Genomic DNA, 18,873 nt, shown 5'->3' with positions numbered 1-18,873 from the left:
ACACAAGTAGGACGTCTGTATTTTATAAGACGTGTCGCCATTGAAAATCACAACAGCTAACGACAATGTTTATACTCTATAGATTGGTTTTATTTTGCTTATTCAGTGTTTCCATCTACTCCAGTTGCGATTTAAAATCAGGTGAGATATTTTGTTATGTTTGAATACGAATAGGTTTGTGTGAAATTACATACGATGGGAGTTAATAGTAAAGCTTTGTGTCACGGAAGTCCTTGATTGCGCATGTCATAAAGTACTGTATTAGTAAGACTGACGAGCGTGTGAAACAAGAAAAACGCAGCCATTTACTCTCGGCCTGGGTAATTTTCAATAATAATAAGCTTATCTTATTAGATTATCAATCACAGACTTTACTTTAAAAGAGAAGATAATTGAGGCGCGGTGGCTGATTGGTAAAGCTTCCGCACTGGAGGTCCCGGGTTCGAATCCTGGTGAAGACTGGGATTTATAATTTTGAGGTCCTACTTGCCTCTGAGTCCACCTAGCACTTAATGGGTACCTGGAATTAGTTGAGGAAAAGTAAAGGCGGTTGGTCGTTGTGCTGGCCACAACTCCATCTTTAACAATGGGCCACAGAAACATGAGCTTTACATCATTTACCCTATAGATCGCAAGGTCTGAAAGGGGAAACTTTTACACGTATCCACGTGTTCATCTAGTTAATTAGAGACTTAAACTCTGTTAAGTAATTGTTTACCTGGATGATTCAGGCAACCCATTCCATGCTTTAATTGCATTAGGAAAGATGGAGTACTCATATGAATTTGTCCCGGAATACGGAATAAGAAATGTGCCTTTATCTTTGTGTCTTTCTGGGTATTTTATTTGGTTGTATTTGTTAGCTATGGCTAAGTGTTTACTTATTAAACAAAATGGTAAAACAATTTGATGATGTTAACTGACATATTTTGGAGTACTCATATGAATTTGTCCCAGAATATGGAATAAGAAATGTGCCTTTATCTTTGTGTCTTTCTGGGTATTTTATTTGGTTGTATTTGTTAGCTATGGCTTTATCTTTGTATATGTTTTATAATCTATCTGTTTTCAATCCATTTCTACAGAGATGCTTGCCAGTGGTCACTTTCCTAAGCTTGATTTTACACCTTGCGCTATTGTCAACGTTACTGTAGACTGTTCATGCCTGTCTCTAACTGATATACAGCCATCTTGGTTTCCCAGCTACACAGAAGTCCTTCTTTTTAATAACAATAAGCTGAAAGTGATGCCAAACTATACGTTTTCTCATCTGCAACATTTGAAAATACTGAATCTTTCAAAAAACGATATACAGGAAATAGAGATCGACGCTTTTCATGGGCTTGGAGAGCTAGAAAACGTGCAGTTGTATCAAAATAAGTTCTGCTTTAATGATTCGGTCAAACTTGATCGCATATTTCAACATACTCCGAGTCTAACGGAACTTAATATTATACAAAATACAGATTGTGACAATGTCACAAATTCATTTTTGACAAAACTGACAAAACTAAGAAGGTTGGAGATAAGGTATAATTCTGATCGTCTGTATCTTGGTCCGGAGTTCACTCGTCTGAGAGATTTAAAATATTTGAAGATAGTTGGTGACGCACAAATAATAGATAATCTTACATTTGTATATGTTGGTAACTTAACAGGCCTGGAGCTTTCTATTATGAACAGTTTAAATAGTATTAGTTCAGATGCCTTTCAGCCACTTATTAATCTGAAATCGTTGAGGATTATAGATATTTCGTTGAATTTGTCATATGTTTTGTCACGCCTGGGGCCCTTTCAAGGCAGAAACATGTCAGAAATGACACTAGATACCATCTCCATTGATGTTCACGCAGAGAGACCGAGAGAAGACGGCTACTTAACAAGAAATAACACTCAGTATCTTAGAAACATTTGCGTGGCATCGTTGTCTCTCCAAAACTGTAGAATTTACTACATAACAGTGGACGCTGTAGGGGGAGATCAACTGGAAACATGGAACAACTGTCTGGTCAATCTGGTGATATCCGGAAATCCATTAACCGGCAACAGATTTGCGTTATTAAAGCTAGTGAAACTTAAACAGCTCAAATCTGTGACGATGTCCGATGTGTTTCGATCCTGTGTGGATTACGCCCAGTTCCCACTACATTTTGAAGAGCACAGACTAGATAGTCAAAGCAATGGGTCGATATCAACGGCTATTGAAGACAAAGAAACACCGGATCACGATGTTTTAAATGGTTTAGATACAAGTACAAATGTTACTTGTGCCAAAAACCATACAGCAAGCATTGATCAGCGTGTTCAGATTGGGGACAGTACTCATTTTTATATTTCGGAGAATCTAAGATACATCAACGCTAGGCGGCTTGTCATTTCTTCTTTGGTAGAGGATCATTTTATTATCTATGGTGCACACAATGCTGAATATCTCGATATTTCAGACAGTGGATTCAAAGATTTTACTGGTATCGTTGAGGGATTCACATCTCTCAGAACATGTATTCTATCGGGCAATGACCTAAGTAAAGTTTCAATCCCGTTTTTTGAGTATTTACCATCAATGGAGAATTTGGCTTTATCCAACTGTAGACTTGAGAGAGACTTTATGTCACAACACAGCCATGTTTTATTCAAAAACCTTACACGATTAAGACAACTAGACCTTTCTTCTAACTCTCTTAATTACTTATCTAAAAATACATTTTTGTTCAATTCACATTTACAATTTGTAAATCTATCAAGGAATTTGTTTCGCGAAATTCCGTTTACACTGAGATACACTCCAGAACTGAGGGCACTGGACCTATCAGTCAACTCTTTGTCATCCATAGACATATCGACCACTAAAGATCTTGACCATCATGTTACAAAGACAGGATATCTGAAACTTTACTTGCAAGGAAATGTTCTATCCTGTGGCTGCAATGATATAACATTTCTTCAATGGATGAAGACGACCCTAGTCACGTTTGATCTCAATGGAAATTTTACGTGTATAAATGAAAAAGGGGAGAGAACCTACATTTTATTTCATTCTGATCTTGAATCTTTATGGAGAGAGTGTAACGGAATCCTTTTCTTATACTTGTCTGTAATTATAATGTGTCTTTATTTTATTGGTTTGTGTATTGTCTTTATCATCTATAGAAATAAGCAATTCCTGATCTCATATTTGCTTCAGACATTTGTTGGATTTAAGATTTCTACGCGAAAAGACTACAAAATAGATGTTTATATTGGTTATTCTGACAGAGATTATAAGTTCCCATGCAAGGATTTACGCGAATTCTTTGAAAATTCTCTTGGATACAAGACATTTTTAATTGACCGTGACCTTATTGCGTCTGTGGATAAAGCCAGTGGGATTGTTGATGCTCTTAACGCCAGTTGGAGAATCCTTCTCGTCTGCAGCGAAAGTTTCTTGAAGGAAGACGATTGGTCAATGTTTACAATGAGGTCAGCTATTTATACACAAAGTCCAGCAAATCCTGCGCGTGTTGTTGTGTTGGTTCACAAGGATTGTCTTCACTTGCTTCCTACGACTCTTATAGGTTCAGTCAATGAGGAAAAGATTATTGTTGTCTCTGAGTGGAAGATAAACTATGAAATGAAACAAAAGTTGACAACACATCTAAGCGGTGACAAAATATGAAATAAGAATACAACTTGGCAACATCATCTAGTTTGTAATGAACTATCAAATAAAAGAAAATCTGGCAACATGTTTATGCGAGTAATGAATTATCACATAAAATGAGAGTTGGCAACATGTAGATCTATATCCAAGTACGGGGGTAATGAACTATCCAATGAAATAAAATTTGACAACGCAATAACAAAGTTGTTCTACGCCATAATCCGCTGTACAGCACCAGCAGTGTAAGGTTTCCGCAATATAAAATGGCCTTTTGAGGAACAGTGCGAGGATCTTGAGATATTTTTTGGGGCTGTTCGATTCTCACCAGTGCTATGGACTCTGTCAAAGGAGGTTCTGTTGTTTTACAAATGGCCTTATTGTTTCCTCTAACGAAATCTAGGCTCCCAAGCGCCACCTGGAGGCTGAGAAGCATTGATCGAACAGTGAGAACTTTACTATAGCCTAGACAAGCCATTATGGAAATAAGAGAATAGATGGTACAGGCAGTCTCCAGTTAGAGTGAAACCAGAGGTTACGTGTCTTCCTGAGCATTGAAGTACACTATAGCCTAGACATGTCAGTATAGAGGTAAGAGGATAGCCTATGAAGATTGTCACCACTGTGAGTGAAATCAGCAGTCATGTTTCTTCCTTGAAAGAGCAAGTATTTGCTGATATTTTTTTTTTATTGTAGATGTTCTTTAGGAAAAGAACGAGATGGTCCAGAGAAAGTCATGGCAGAGGTTGTATCATTTTAGTAGTCTCTGGCACCTGAAACTTTAAATGCTACAAATGCGAAATAGGATAGAAATCTGAGACTAGCTCGGTCTAACACGTAGCCTGACTATCTACTGTGTTTATTAACATCGCAGGGTCGGCCTTAGGCATAGGCAAATTAGGAATTTGCGAAACTTTGATTTGATCTTAAACATGGTAGAGCACTGTTGTTCTAAGTTTTTTTATACTAGCCTAACTCCATCTCTACTATAGTTATATATGAAATTCTGTTATTTGTTGATTTAGATATAGACACGTTTTATTATTTTTTTTCTAATGAATTAAGTAATTTTATTTTTTCGGCTGTTTCATTTTTTTTTTCATTTTGGGCCTACAAATTAACTTCATCTAATGGCCTCCAATTATCTAAGGCCGGCTCTGATCATCATTTCAGCATCTCTGCTGTTGTTCAATTTTGGTAGGAGTGGGTTTGTGACCTAATGTATTAGTTATACTCCTGCATGCACAGCTCTTTTGATTTCAAGTATTTTTTTTTATGTTTGTTTCAAACAGAATATTATAAGACTAGCGATCATCATAGCCACTAATTTCAGTCTCAGTCTAAGTTCAATAATAGTAAGACCACTATGTTCAAACATTGCTTATATTATTATAGCTTTTATATAGCGCTACTTTCATGCTCAGAGCGCTTTTGGTCCAATCTCATTTGTGGACCAGTGGGGGGGGGGGGGAGGGGGTATCTAGGAGTTGGTTTTCCGTGCTGCCTTTAGGCACTCAGTAAACACAACTCTGCCCGAGTCGGGTGTCGAACCTCGAGCCCCCTTCTAGGTAGCCAAGCCAAGCCAAGTTCAAGCGCACTTAGCCTCTCGACCACAAACTTATATCAACTCAGTCTTTCTGTCTGTCGGTCTGGCCAAAAGTTAGTACACGTTATTTCTTTTACATGACAACACAAGAATCAATAAAAAGAAATTAACCAATTAGTTAATTAACTATTGGTAATACATTACTTTGTTTGGTATTTCTATAATGTTTTTTCTTTGGTGTAATGCACAAATTGTAAGACAAATTTCCATACGGACAATAAAGATTATTATAATTATTATTATTATCTCAAACAAATGAAAGAAATAGTAATTGACTGAAATGGCGGTATAAGCTGAATTAGTCCTTCTATAGATTGTTGTTAGAGGCTTATCACACATTTAATGACATGACTAATCCAAAAAAATTGATACACTTAATATAAGCTTTGTTTTGTGTTTATTTTAAAGTATTTTTAAAATTATGTTTTATATCAGCTAAGTTTTTGTTTTAAAGCGTCTTGAGCTATAGCTATTTAACTTGGGCTATTAATTTCTTTACATTTGTTTAGAAAACGACAACAGCAAGACGTTTCTTGCCCCATTACCCTTCATTCTATTTCTAAGATACGCCTCTGGATAATGTAACGTATTTCAGACGAGGCTTAGCCTGTCACGTGGTATCATGCTTTGTGAGGTCACTGACTTGACACAAAACAGTTTCAAATTGTTTGGTCACGATTGAGTGCAATGAAGTTGTCTGTCTATGGTGTCTATGGAGGCAGCGTATGTGTTGGAGCGTTACTAATGCTGGTTGTTAGAAATTCGGGAATTTCCGCTAAGAAACAAATTCTTCCTGGTAAACGTTTCAAGATCCCCTGTTAGATTCTATTATATTGAAATATGTGGAGTCACGACATATCAAAGTATTGCATTACACAAGTGTCGTTCAGGGTAAACCAGTGGCAAAACGATTTAAAACAAGGTTACAAAGAAAGTTTGTGTTGAAACGCAAACTCATAATCGGCCCCTCGTAGTGGTCCACTAAGGTAGAAAGGCAGCTTTCAATATTTTCAGCAAGAATATCAGAAGATATGAGCTAAAATCTATCGTCAACCTATCTGGCAATACTAAAAGAAGACACGTGTACCTATTGAAAGCTTAGCCGCAGGGCCGGCCCTAGCATTTGCGGGGCCCAATGCGAAACGGATCGCGCGGGGCCTAGTCTGGGTAAGGATAAGCATAATGTCAAAATTTTTTTTTTTCAATTAGAAAATAGGCCTACTTTCGTTTTTGCAATACATTTTTATCAAATGAAAGCTCGCAATGCCACTTTTTATTTATTGGCACCACGAAATGTCAATTTCGTCTATTCTTCAGGAGATTTGAATAAATTAAAAAAAAGTTCAGGACTTTATCGTATATTTTGCCTTTTCATGAGATTTCCTGGAGGCCCTGGAAAATCAGGAGGTCGCGAAAAACCCTGTTATTTATACGTTATAATGGCTTAATTTAATAATGTATACTTAGAATTAGCGCGGGGATTATGAAAGCGCGGGGCCCACTGCGACCGCATAGGCTGCAGTGGCCTAAGGCCGGCCCTGCTTAGCCGATAGTATTCTGTTGTTAGTCCGACTGCCGACATGATGCCACATTATTCGGAGATACGTATATGAATCTTATTATTATTACTACATTGTTAATATAAATATATATATTGAAGGAGCTGGTGATTGAAAAGAAATGGTTTAATGTGAACCTGGTTTATCTGATGTTAATGAATGATTAATCTTGTTGATCGTTTTCGAACGGGTTAATCTCTCAATTAAGGTCTTAAAAAAGAGAGACTATTCCTTTTAATTAAATGTTTGCACAATAATGACATATTGGAAGTGCATAAAATGAAACATTGCTGAATAAATGATTCTTAAATTATATTCTACTACCAGCGGATTGGCGGGTAATAGATTTAAAATGCCTTGAGGTTTTTTCTTTCCCACTTTAACATCTTTTGAGTTCAATGTTTTCCAACATAATAAGCACGAAGAAGAAGAACGTAGATCTGACAGTAAGGAATTTTGATTGTGCTCCCTAATAACATGTGCGGGATTTAGACGGGTGATTTTATATGGCATAGATGAACCCCAAAATTTAAATGCTGTGGATGTTGGTCCTATAGTATTTAAACAAGGCTCAATTAGAGGTTGGATTCTGAGGGTATAAATTAACGAGATGATACCGGCTAATTTAAGGTAATTTAGTATAAAGTCTAAAGCAACTATCAACACAGGAGTAAAGAAGTAATAGGATTTATTGACAAACAAGACGATCCCACATAAGCAGCATACTATATTGTAATAAGAGTAATAAAAAACAATTACACTGCACAAAATACTACTAAAAGCACCAGGGGGTTTGCAGAAGTGATATAAATCTAGGTTTAGCTGGAATAATCTGCCCAGTGTGAGGCCCGGGCTCACATAGGTCTCACCATTCACATGAGGTGAAAAGGCACAAAACCCCAGTGGAAAGCCCTCAGTCCCCCCTGGATGACAAATCTTGTCATCATCAATTCACGATGGACGAATATATATATATATATATATATATATATATATAACTAGGTAATAACAATCGAGACATATGTAGCCAGCAGGCTTACTCCTTATCCTGTGATCTGTATCAAGACACAAAACGAGAACATGAGTATATCCCTTTATTCAGTGCTCCTGACCAGCACCAGGTCAGCACTCGGCCTGAGGAACTGAGCACTGGCTACACTTTTTATCCTCCCCTGGATAACACTTGTTAGAACTCAGCTCACAAGAAATAAATAAATAGACATACTTACTGTCTCTGTGCTAATATTATATGATATTACGTCATTGTTTGTTGATTATGTTTTGAGCGAAAGCAAAGGATCGGACGGAAATAAAAAGATAGTTATATATGTCTACCTTGATAAAGACAGTCTCGTTATTATCATTATTAATTAATAACGTTTACAGTAATTTATTTTATTAATTAGTAACGTCTACAGTAATTTATTATTAATCTGTGACAACAAAACAGTCTCATATCTTACACACCCTTGCCTCTGACTCCTACCCTATGATAAAACAACTCTGGGAAGTGTGCAGCTAGTGTTGAAAGAGTTAATTAAGGAACTCAGTCTTTAAAGGCAGGAATAACAAATTAACCTAGGAACTAGATTCTGGGTATAAAGGTAGGAAGAACAAATTAACACAGGAATAGACTCTGGCTTCAAAGGCAGGACTTAAGAACTAGACTCTGAGTATAAATGCAGGACTTAGGGATAGAGATCTGTAAATAAATAAAAATATATGATCTTTTACTATAAACCATCGTTGCTTTGTTTCCTTCTTCTTTGTAGATATTTTGTCTTTGATTTAATAAAACACAAATAATGGCTATAGGTACGAAAATATATACATAAATAAGAAATGGAAACATCTTTCTTCAAAAATATAATGCACTTGTTTTAATTATAGATCTAATTTTTTATCCCCTCGAAAGGGGCGAAATCACCAGGAAAATCGTTCCCTCTAACTCCGCTTACTTTCAATAACATAATAAGTAAAATATGTTGTTTTTTATTTTTACAATTTCAAGCTAATCGTGTGGTCAACATTTGCATCATCTCGTAGTTCATTGCCCACTCCGACACAACACAAATATTCTCATCATTGACTGAGCTCAGAAGCGCTGTAGGAAGTAAGGGAAGACAATCTTTGTGAACTAACACAACAACACGCGCAGGATTAGCTGAACTTTGTGTATAAATAGCTGACCTCATTGTAAACATTGACCAATCGTCTTCCTTCAAGAAACTTTTGCTGCAGACGAGAAGAATTCTCCAACTGGCATTCAGAGCGTCAACAATCCCACTGGCTTTATCCACAGACGCAATAAGATCACGGTCAATTAAAAATGTATCACATTTCAGCGAACGTTCAATAAAAATCCGTAATTCTTTACACGGAAACTGATAATCTCTATCAGAATAGCCAATATATACACCTATAGGGTAGTCTTGTTTCGTATGTACTCTAAAAAGGCCTAGAATCTGCGAAAAATAGGTAATAATAAATTTCTTATTCTTAATCATTATAAAAGCTAGAGAAATTCCTATCATATAAAGACACAAGATTATCAAAGCCAGATATAAGAAAAAACTGCCCCAACAGTCTCTCCACAATGCATCAAGTTCAGGGTAAATTAAAGTATAAGTTCTCTCCCCTCTATTGTTAATGCAAGTGAAGTTTCCATTCTGATCAAACGTCACTAAAGTCAACCTCATCCAGTGTAAAAACTGAAGATCGTTACAACCACAGGATAAAACATTCCCACTTAGTAAAAGTTGTAAGTGACCTGACTTTGTCACAATTTTGTCAAGTTGATGAATGCTCGCCATGTCAATCGTATTGAGTGAGTTCTCACGTAGATCTAAGACTTCAAGTTCTGCTGTGTACTTCAAAGAAAATGGAATTTCCCGAAACTGATTTTGTGCTAAAGTCAACCACTTCAAATGTTTGTTGTACATAAACGTGTCTGTAGATAAATAGTTGAGTAAATTAGAAGAGAGATCAAGCTGCTGTAGGCGTGTCAGATTTTGAAACAATCTCCCGCTGTGAATTGACATAAACTCACGATCTAGCTGACAATTAGCAAGAGCTAAGTTTTCTAAAGCAGGAGCTGTGTCAAGATAGGATTTGCTTATTAAACTGACGTCATTTCCTGATAATATCACGGTCTTAATTGACTCCATTCCTACAACTGAACCTGTAAAATTTTTGAACCCACCATCCGAGATATCTAGATACTCCACGTTTTGAGCACCATGAAAGACAAAGTTACAAAACATATACTGGCCTCCAACTGTGCCTCTAAAATTTAAATATTTTAAACTTTCAGATATTCTTATAATCTGATGTAACCCACACGAGCTATCTTGTTCCGTTTTTAGAGAAACATTTTCTTCTGAAAAATTGCTTAATTTGTAGTCCTTGGTTGTAAACATACTCTCCTGAAGTGAAAGTTTATCATTTTCTTTGGAGCAGGATTGGCTTTTACCTTTAACTTGAATACTCAAAGAGCTTCGAGGAAAATTTTCGAATTGAAAACATGGACGAAAAACTTCTGTAATTGTGACTCTTTGTAAAGTTTTGATTGTCAGTAGGCGATTTAAGATCAATTCACTTCCGAGTAGTGAGTTTTTAGAAATATACAGATTCACTAAACATCTATTCCAAGTGTCAAGATACCGAAAAGCGTCCAAAGTGAAATAATAAATGTGAACTTGCATTAAAGTCAATGTTTCCAAGCAAATGTTTAAAAGATATTTGGTGTCCTTATAAGTGACATATCCTTCAACCCTGGGATCAGTGCGAGTGTGAATGTTGTTTACATTATATAAACTGATCTCAGTCATATTTCTGTCTTTAAACGGTTCTAACAGGGAAAACACAAATTGTGTGCTCATTAATAACCTAGAAATTATTAGTACTTTTAATTTTGTTAAAGGTAAAAAAGCATTATGACTAATATTGTATACGTTGTCTAATGATTCCAGGTGAAGTTCAATCAATCCAGATACATTTATAAATGAAGAATCGTCTATGATTTGAACCTTTCCGTAAAGCCGCAAAAATGTTAGGTTTGACATTTTTCTAAATGCCTCGCCAAAATATAAAGTTTCTAAATCATATTCCATTGATAATTTTTGAAGAGTTGGCAGCTTCTCCAAAAATCTGAAAGAACACATTTCGTCTTTGTAGTGGAGATAGTCCTGTAGAATATCCAATTCTTCCAAACTAGTCAGCGGTTCAAAGATTTTTAAAAACTCATCTGAGTTATCAAACTTAAGTTTATGATTATAAAGGTTTAATGTCTTTAGATTGTGTAGACCTTTAAAAGCGCATGTCTCTATTAATTCAATGTTATTGTTTGATAGATCTAAATTTATCAAATTCGTTAGATGTGAAAATGTGGAATTGTTCAATCTGCTAATAAAGTTTGTATTTAAAAGAATAGTTTGTGTTTCATTTGGAAACCAGGAGGGTTGTATCTCCTTGATAGAGAGACCAGAACAGTTGACTGTGCCACAGATATAACCACAGGGTGAATCTTTTGGTTGAACTATTGCATTGTGTGGATTAACCATGTTTTCACATAAATAAAATTGGTTTTCTTTTGATATTCTAGTAGCTTTCACTTGGCCCGATTCGAGGTTTTGAGAATCTAAAACAACAAAAAAAAATAAACAATTGAAACATTTTTAAATATATATTTTCTAAAAAGACAATACCACATTATTGTGCCTTAAATACAATAAAATAATTTTACAATAAAAAAAAATTGTTGGTTTAATTCGGGTATCGAATCTGTGACACTAGAACAAAAGTTCTGATTTAGAACTCATAAGACCTAGTCTAAATCTATTTCTAGATCTAGAATTATGATGTAATCTATATTAGATTTACCTAAAATAATTATGAAACTTTAAATTTACTCATTTATGGCATAGGCCTAATAACTGTGAGAAGGCTGACTACACCATGTTGGCTCTAGACCTAGTGAGACTTCTCCAGCCTAATTTACATTTATTTATTTTTACTATGAAAACTTATAACGGTCATACTAGAGTTTTCCCTGGGTGGCCAACGAGCTAGTAATTATTTTCTCAGCGATATACACCAACTGTTAAATTTTAAGGACAATCGTCGTAGACGTTTTTGAATTCAGCTGTCCAGGTTCCTGGTTCCAGGTTTTATGAAGTTCTGATTTGAACAGATGCATTGTAAAAAAAACAGTTACTTGATTTAATTTAGATTTTTAAATACGTTTTAAAGAGGAAGTAGTAAATAAACATAAACAGTGATAAAGAAAACTTAAAAAAAAAATGTCAACATTAAATCTGTGTTACGATTTTATTATTTCATCATCACCAAAAAGATTGAAATGACCGATCACAAAAGCAGACACATAAAGTCTGTTGTTCCCTTAGAAATTTAATTAGTTTAAAAAAAAATCGAATGTTCTAATGTAAGTCTCACGACCCCACAATGACCTGCTAACTACTATAATAAAAAAGGTAAACTTAAACTGTATGGCCATAATCACAAATCACAATGTCCTCGGGGCTCGCAAAGACCTTCCTTCAGAGCAATACCAGGAAAAAGAAAAACAGGCAGACAGAGAAAGTGATGAACGTAAGAGAATGGACGGGCCTGTCATTGAAAGAGGCAAAAAACAGAGAGGAATGAAGAAACACTGTGAACAGATCTTGTGTGGTGCCCCAGCGGTCCAACAGAGTAAGGGGATAGGCCTAAGTGAAGGTGAGGAGAAGGGGAATGTTTAACTAAAACTGTGAAGTTATTTTTTTGTACCAGTTTATTATTCTACAGCAGTGTGACCTATTTTTCATACCTTTCTCTTTAATGTAGAGATAAAATGGAATATTGATGAGCGTTAAAGACCAATAGTGTTATACATTTAGTAGCACTGCAGAATCAAATGTTCTGAATATTCTTTGTTTGAAGCTCAGATATTATTGAGTCAGTTGGAAACTTCTTTGGTTTATCCCGGAAGTCCCTAACAAGGTATTGTTATGTATTGATAACAGTTTTAGTCATACAAACTGGGTCAAGGACAATTAAGACTTTTCTAATTATTACTTTATTATAAAAGTTGATATGTATCAACCATGGGACACGGACGTAAGGATTTTATTGTATATAGTAACGTCTTAATTCCATGAATATATGTATAAACATTTATCTTGGACCATGCATGGTTGATATTATAATAATAAATATTGCTATTACTTTACAGGTAAATATAAATTCACCCTTTATCTTATCTTATCTTATCTTCTTATCTTATATAATACAGACGTTACTTCAAAAAAGAAGATGATTACGTCCTAAGCGTCATGCATTTAGTCATGCATATTAACCAATGACTTAAATTCTGCCAAGTCAGTGGTTTTCCTGGCTAGCTCAGGCAACCCATTCCATGCTCTAATAGCACTAGGGAAGAAGGAGTATTTGTAAAAATTTGTCCTAGCATATGGGACGAGGAATGTGTCTTTATCTTTGTGTCTTTCTGAGTATTTTATTAAATTTTGTTTTTGTATTTGAAGATTAATTAATTTATTTTACAGATCCAACCAAACAGATATTTTAAATGTGAATAGAAATACATACTACAGAACATTGAATATAAAAGTTCAGAGTTATACAAAATTTAGCATGACACATACTTACTGTAAATTTTTTGTCTTATAACTCTGTGGAGATTTTGTGATAGATTTGTCCGTCCCTGGTTGAAGATTTTTTTCACATTGTAATCAAGGATAAAATAAACTGTCAGCACAATGAGTACTGACACTGACAGGGTCAGTGAGTTCCGTCTGTTGATCATTCTGTCTGAAAAGGTACGTTACATTTAAAAAAAAAAATATTTAAATAATAATAAAAAGAAAAGGAGATAATCGAGGTTTTATATATTAAAATTACAATTTTAAATGAGTTGTCTCCCTAAACACTTATTATCATTATTATTATAGCTTTTATATAGCGCTACTTTCATGCTTACAGCATGCTCAGAGCGCTTTGGTCCAATCTCATTTGTGGACCAGTGGAGGGGAGGGGGTATCTAGGAGTTGGTTTTCCGTGCTGCCTTTAGGGGATCACAACTCTGCCCGAGTCGGGTGTCGAACCTCGAGCCCCCTTCTAGGTAGCCAAGCGTACTTGGCCTCTCGACCACGCTTCCCAGCACAAACTTATTTTAAGCCATTGTTACCCAAACTTTTTCCTTAACGGAACACTTCACAAATTCTGAGTATTTGACAGAGCACTTTGCTTATTTAAAAAAACAAAAACAAAACAAACAAAAAAAAAAACATTATCAACTCACTCTCTCTGTCTGTCTGGTAAAAAGTTTGTCCATGTTAATTCTCCGACAACCAATCTCGGGTCAAGCTGAAATTTCGCACAACTATCTCTTTTACCTGACACACAAGAATCAATAAAAATAACCATTTAGTTAATTAACTATTGGTAATTAATTATTTTGTTTGGTATCTCGAATATAAGTTGAATTTGTCTTTATTAAAGGTCACCGCTTTAAAATAAGTTAAAAATAAACAATATTTAGCTGTACAACCTTATAATTTCATACGAAACACACTAGCAGAGTGGTTAAAACGTCGGCTTGAAGAAGCTTGAGTTCGAATTCAGGTAGTTTTCACCCTTTTTTTTTTTTTTTTAAATAAGTGCTTTATAAGACGATTTCGTAAAGATCCACCCAGACGTGACCCAGATATCCCTTTCTTTCTTTTCTCCCATTTCCAATTTCGAACTAGTCCAGACAAGTGATAGGATCATTGTTGTTGGTCTAGATCTAATAATAATAAGGCTTGTCTTCGAATCCGAAGATTAGAGAGGAATGCAGTATTTCCCTTGGATGCGCAACCCCAGCTGTGACTGTGACCTACATATTTTGCCACACCCAGATCTAGATCTTATAGCATCCTAATTACATGAAAGATCCAAACTAATTAATACAACAACATTTCGTATATGCTTTTCTTTTTTAAAATTATTTTTTATGCTGTATGTTTTTATTGTTTAAAGAGTTTAATTCACCTGCCGGCCTACTAGTTCGTTGAACACAATCAGACATCGCGGAGCATTAGGTAAACATTGTCCAGATTGAGAAGCACTCTTGTTTGCTTTCATTAGATTTTCTTTTCTAAAGGTAATCAGAGCTGAGTACACAATTTATTTTTTTTCAGATCCTCCAAATAGTCTTAAGCTATCTGTAATTAACTAGAGAGCAGTCTCCGTTAGTTAATTTACTAAATACATATTATTGCACTGTTTTTATTTATTTAATTATCTGTCTTGCTAAAACAAAAGAACTAAACTATCGATATGCAAGTAATATTGCTATGTAGTTTCTGTAAATTTTAAGACACAATATAAGGTTTTAAAAAAAAAAATTAAGGCAAAAAATCAAGTGTGTATAAATCGTAAGTCACAATATCAAGTTTGCATTAATCTCTTGATACAATATTTAGTTTAATCACTTGAAACAGTATCAGGTTTTTATCAATCATGCGTCTCAAAATCAAGTTTGTATCAATATTGTAACACAATACCAAGTAAGTATCAATGTTGGGACACAATATCTAGTTTCTATTGATCATGGGACGCAATATCAAGTTTCCATTGATCATGGGACGCAATATCAAGTTTCTATTGATCATGGGACGCAATATCAAGTTTCTATTGATCATGGGACGCAATATCAAGTTTCTATTGATCATGGGACGCAATATCAAGTTTCTATTGATCATGGGACGCAATATCAAGTTTCTATTGATCATGGGACGCAATATCAAGTTTCTATTGATCATGGGACGCAATATCAAGTTTCTATTGATCCTGGGACGCAATATCAAGATTCTATTGATCATGGGACGCAATATCAAGTTTCTATTGATCATGGGACGCAATATCAAGTTTCTATTGATCATGGGACGCAATATCAAGTTTCTATTGATCATGGGACGCAATATCAAGTTTCTATTGATCCTGGGACGCAATATCAAGATTCTATTGATCATGGGACGCAATATCAAGTTTCTATTGATCATGGGACGCAATATCAAGTTTCTATTGATCATGGGACGCAATATCAAGTTTCTATTGATCATGGGACGCAATATCAAGTTTCTATTGATCATGGGACGCAATATCATGTTTCTATTGATCATGGGACGCAATATCAAGTTTCTATTGATCCTGGGACGCAATATCAAGTTTCTATTGATCATGGGACGCAATATTAAGTTTCCATTGATCATGGGACGCAATATCAAGTTTCTATTGATCATGGGACGCAATATCAAGATTCTATTGATCATGGGACGCAATATCAAGTTTCTATTGATCATGGGACGCAATATCAAGTTTCTATTGATCATGGGATGCAATATCAAGTTTCTATTGATCATGGGACGCAATATTAAGTTTCCATTGATCATGGGACGCAATATCAAGTTTCTATTGATCATGGGACGCAATATCAAGTTTCTATTGAACATGGGACGCAATATCAAGTTTCTATTGATCATGGGACGCAATATCAAGTTTCTATTGATCATGGGACGCAATATCAAGTTTCTATTGATCATGGGACGCAATATCATGTTTCTATTGATCATGGGACGCAATATCAAGTTTCTATTGATCATGGGACGCAATATCAAGTTTCTATTGATCATGGGACGCAATATCAAGTTTCTATTGATCATGGGACGCAATATCAAGTTTCTATCGATCATGGGACGCAATATTAAGTTTCCATTGATCATGGGACGCAATATCAAGTTTCTATTGATCATGGGACGCAATATCAAGTTTCTATTGATCATGGGACGCAATATCAAGTTTCTATCGATCATGGGACGCAATATCCAGTTTGTATTGACCATGTGTCTAAATGAGACAATGTATCACATGCCTAAATGTTTTTATCCTTCCTTGAACGAAATTTGAATCTTGAAGTAAAGCTCCCCTTTCAGACATTGCGGTCTACAAGGCAGGTTATGTTAAGGTCATCTGTTTCTTTGGCCAACGGTTAATGAGCAGGGTGTCATATGGCCAGCACAACGACCAAGCGCCTCTAATTACTCTAAGTGAAGTCAGGTATCCATTAGAGTTGGGTACACTCAGGGCACACTAAAAATTCCGAAATTCAAAATCCCAGTCTTCACCGAGATTCGAACCTAGAACCCCAGGTTTGAAAGCCAAGAGAGAGAGAGAGAGAGAGAGAGAGAGAGAGAGAGTCGGAGTTAGCGCCCCTATATAATTCTTTATCAAGCCTTTATTGTGTCATAGTAGATTGAGCTATATTAACGGCACCTCCAAATGATTGTGGAGAAAATACGACACATCTCTCTCTTCAAACACAATTGACAGAACGTCTTTAAAAAAGTGCAATGAAAACCCCGTCGTTTATGAAAATAACCTGTACTATTTTTTTTTTAATCGGATAAGTCATTTTATTTTCACTTATTATTTCACTAATTCACTTTTTAAATATATCCACTTACCTTATGTCTACCTGCCTCTTAATATAAATGCTTAGTTATTGCACCTTCACTATAGAAAATGAAAGCGTAAACTACTTTCCTTATGTCTATCAGCTTCTTAATACAAATGCTTTGTTATTGCATCGTCTTTATAAAACTTTAAAGCAATGGTTCCCAAACTTTTTTGTCTCGTAGACCCCTTGCCATGTTTTCTGGTTTTCGGTAGACCCCCTGCTTAACTTATATTGCATTTTTGCACATTCATAAACTAAGTAAACTAATTTCTAACTGCAGTGTCAAAGAGTGGAAAAATAATGTAAAGCTACATCATAAGTTAGAGAGATCTATCTTTTTTTACAGATATAATTCAAATTTAAACCAATTAAATTAACAATTAATATGTATTGCTGGAATCACCATACACATTGGAAATGTTTTTTTTTTTTTTTTTTTTTTTGCATGTTCATCACCCGTTTCTACAGATATTGTTTCATAAAAGTTTTCGCAAAGAGTTTCTCGTGTATTTCTTGATCTTTCACGTTTGCCTCAAATATTGGGCCTGCGAAACTGTTTTCACTAACAGGAGAAGAGGCAAAGGTGAGTTACTGGCGCCTAAACAAGTAAGCTTCGGGCAGGAGGGACTCATTAGCCTTGGCTTGTAGCCCACATGGCCGAAAGAAAATAGAATTCAAACCTCTGCTACTTTGCTGCTATACACCCAAACATGGGAAAGGTTTCGTGGGTCAGCCCTGGGAAAAAAATATGGAGCTGAAGACCATTAGGCAGTTTGCAGCTTTAATGCTCATCCCACTGATGTGCCCTTGAACTTTAGTGTTACTAAAAGAAATTCGTTTCATAATATCAGATGAAGGTTTGTGTAAAACAGTTTTTAAAACTACTTCAAGGCCTGGTAAAATCTATGTTTTATCTATAGTGTTTGTTTTCGTATTTGGCTTTAGGTAAAGAGATCTTCTAAGACGCTCACAAACCACCATCTTTTCTAGGCCTATATGATGTTGAAGAAAGATTTTATGGGTCTATTCTGAACATTATCTTTGAGTTTTCGAATTTTTGTTTCAGTTTTATCTTTTCATCAGGGTGGCATCGTCTCAAATAATGCTTCAGTGTATATGGTTTCAAATGGTCTTAAAAAGGCTCTTGGACAACCGCTTATTTAACAAGGAAATAAATAATCAACGCTGTAAAATCAAGATTTCTTTTTTGTTAAACATTACCTACATGTAGACAAAATTAAAATTAGATTATTATTGAAATTAAATACAACTATTTTACTTTTGAATAAAGGGATAAATATTTATAACTAAGGTACAAATTATTTATATAGTTACATTAATGGGGTGTGAAAATTAAAGTCATAGACCCCCATGGACATCTCATAGACCCCCAATTTACTTTTTCACTTTCGTAGACCCCTTGGAAATCTTCGTAGACCCCTGGGGTCTATATAGACCACTTTGGGAATCACTGCTTTAAAGCGTAAATTAAAGAAAAAGTAAACCCAGATTTATTTGGCACATCCGGGGAGTAAGCAAGAAATTAAAAAAAAAG

General features: G+C 35.3%; 2 protein-coding genes across 3 annotated transcripts; one reads left to right on the top strand and one right to left on the bottom strand.

Moving 5' to 3' along the window:
* Positions 1 to 5,102, top strand: LOC106071599 (toll-like receptor 4). Its single transcript, XM_013231739.2, has 2 exons — positions 1 to 141; positions 1,086 to 5,102. The coding sequence occupies exons 1-2, from the start codon at positions 66 to 68 to the stop codon at positions 3,653 to 3,655; spliced, it is 2,646 nt and encodes an 881-aa protein (XP_013087193.2). The 5' UTR covers positions 1 to 65; the 3' UTR covers positions 3,656 to 5,102.
* Positions 5,103 to 7,514: 2,412 nt separating this feature from the next.
* Positions 7,515 to 17,455, bottom strand: LOC129922651 (toll-like receptor 4). Of its 2 annotated transcripts, none has more exons than XM_056009332.1 (3): positions 17,326 to 17,455; positions 13,469 to 13,630; positions 7,515 to 11,441 (listed from the first exon to the last, which is right to left on the bottom strand). In XM_056009332.1, the coding sequence occupies exons 2-3, from the start codon at positions 13,623 to 13,625 to the stop codon at positions 8,809 to 8,811; spliced, it is 2,790 nt and encodes a 929-aa protein (XP_055865307.1). In that variant the 5' UTR covers positions 13,626 to 13,630; positions 17,326 to 17,455; the 3' UTR covers positions 7,515 to 8,808. The 2 variants fall into 2 exon arrangements, with proteins under 2 accessions (XP_055865307.1, XP_055865308.1); XM_056009333.1 differs by lacking the exon at positions 17,326 to 17,455 and adding an exon at positions 14,121 to 14,255.
* Positions 17,456 to 18,873: the final 1,418 nt, after the last annotated feature.

This window comes from Biomphalaria glabrata, chromosome 14 (genome assembly GCF_947242115.1).
Source record: "Biomphalaria glabrata chromosome 14, xgBioGlab47.1, whole genome shotgun sequence".
Lineage (NCBI taxonomy): Eukaryota > Metazoa > Mollusca > Gastropoda > Planorbidae > Biomphalaria > Biomphalaria glabrata.
The sequence above is the reverse complement of the archived record's forward strand: the minus strand, read 5'-3'. Positions and strand labels throughout refer to the sequence as shown.

Coding starts and splice junctions, on each gene's coding strand:
- LOC106071599 (XM_013231739.2), top strand. CDS start 66: ATGTTTATACTCTATAGATTGGTTTTATTTTGCTTATTCAGTGTTTCC. Junction 142..1,085: donor CAGTTGCGATTTAAAATCAG/GTGAGATATTTT, acceptor CCATTTCTACAG/AGATGCTTGCCAGTGGTCAC.
- LOC129922651 (XM_056009332.1), bottom strand. CDS start 13,625: ATGATCAACAGACGGAACTCACTGACCCTGTCAGTGTCAGTACTCATT. Junction 11,442..13,468: donor TATAAGACAAAAAATTTACA/GTAAGTATGTGT, acceptor TTGTTGTTTTAG/ATTCTCAAAACCTCGAATCG.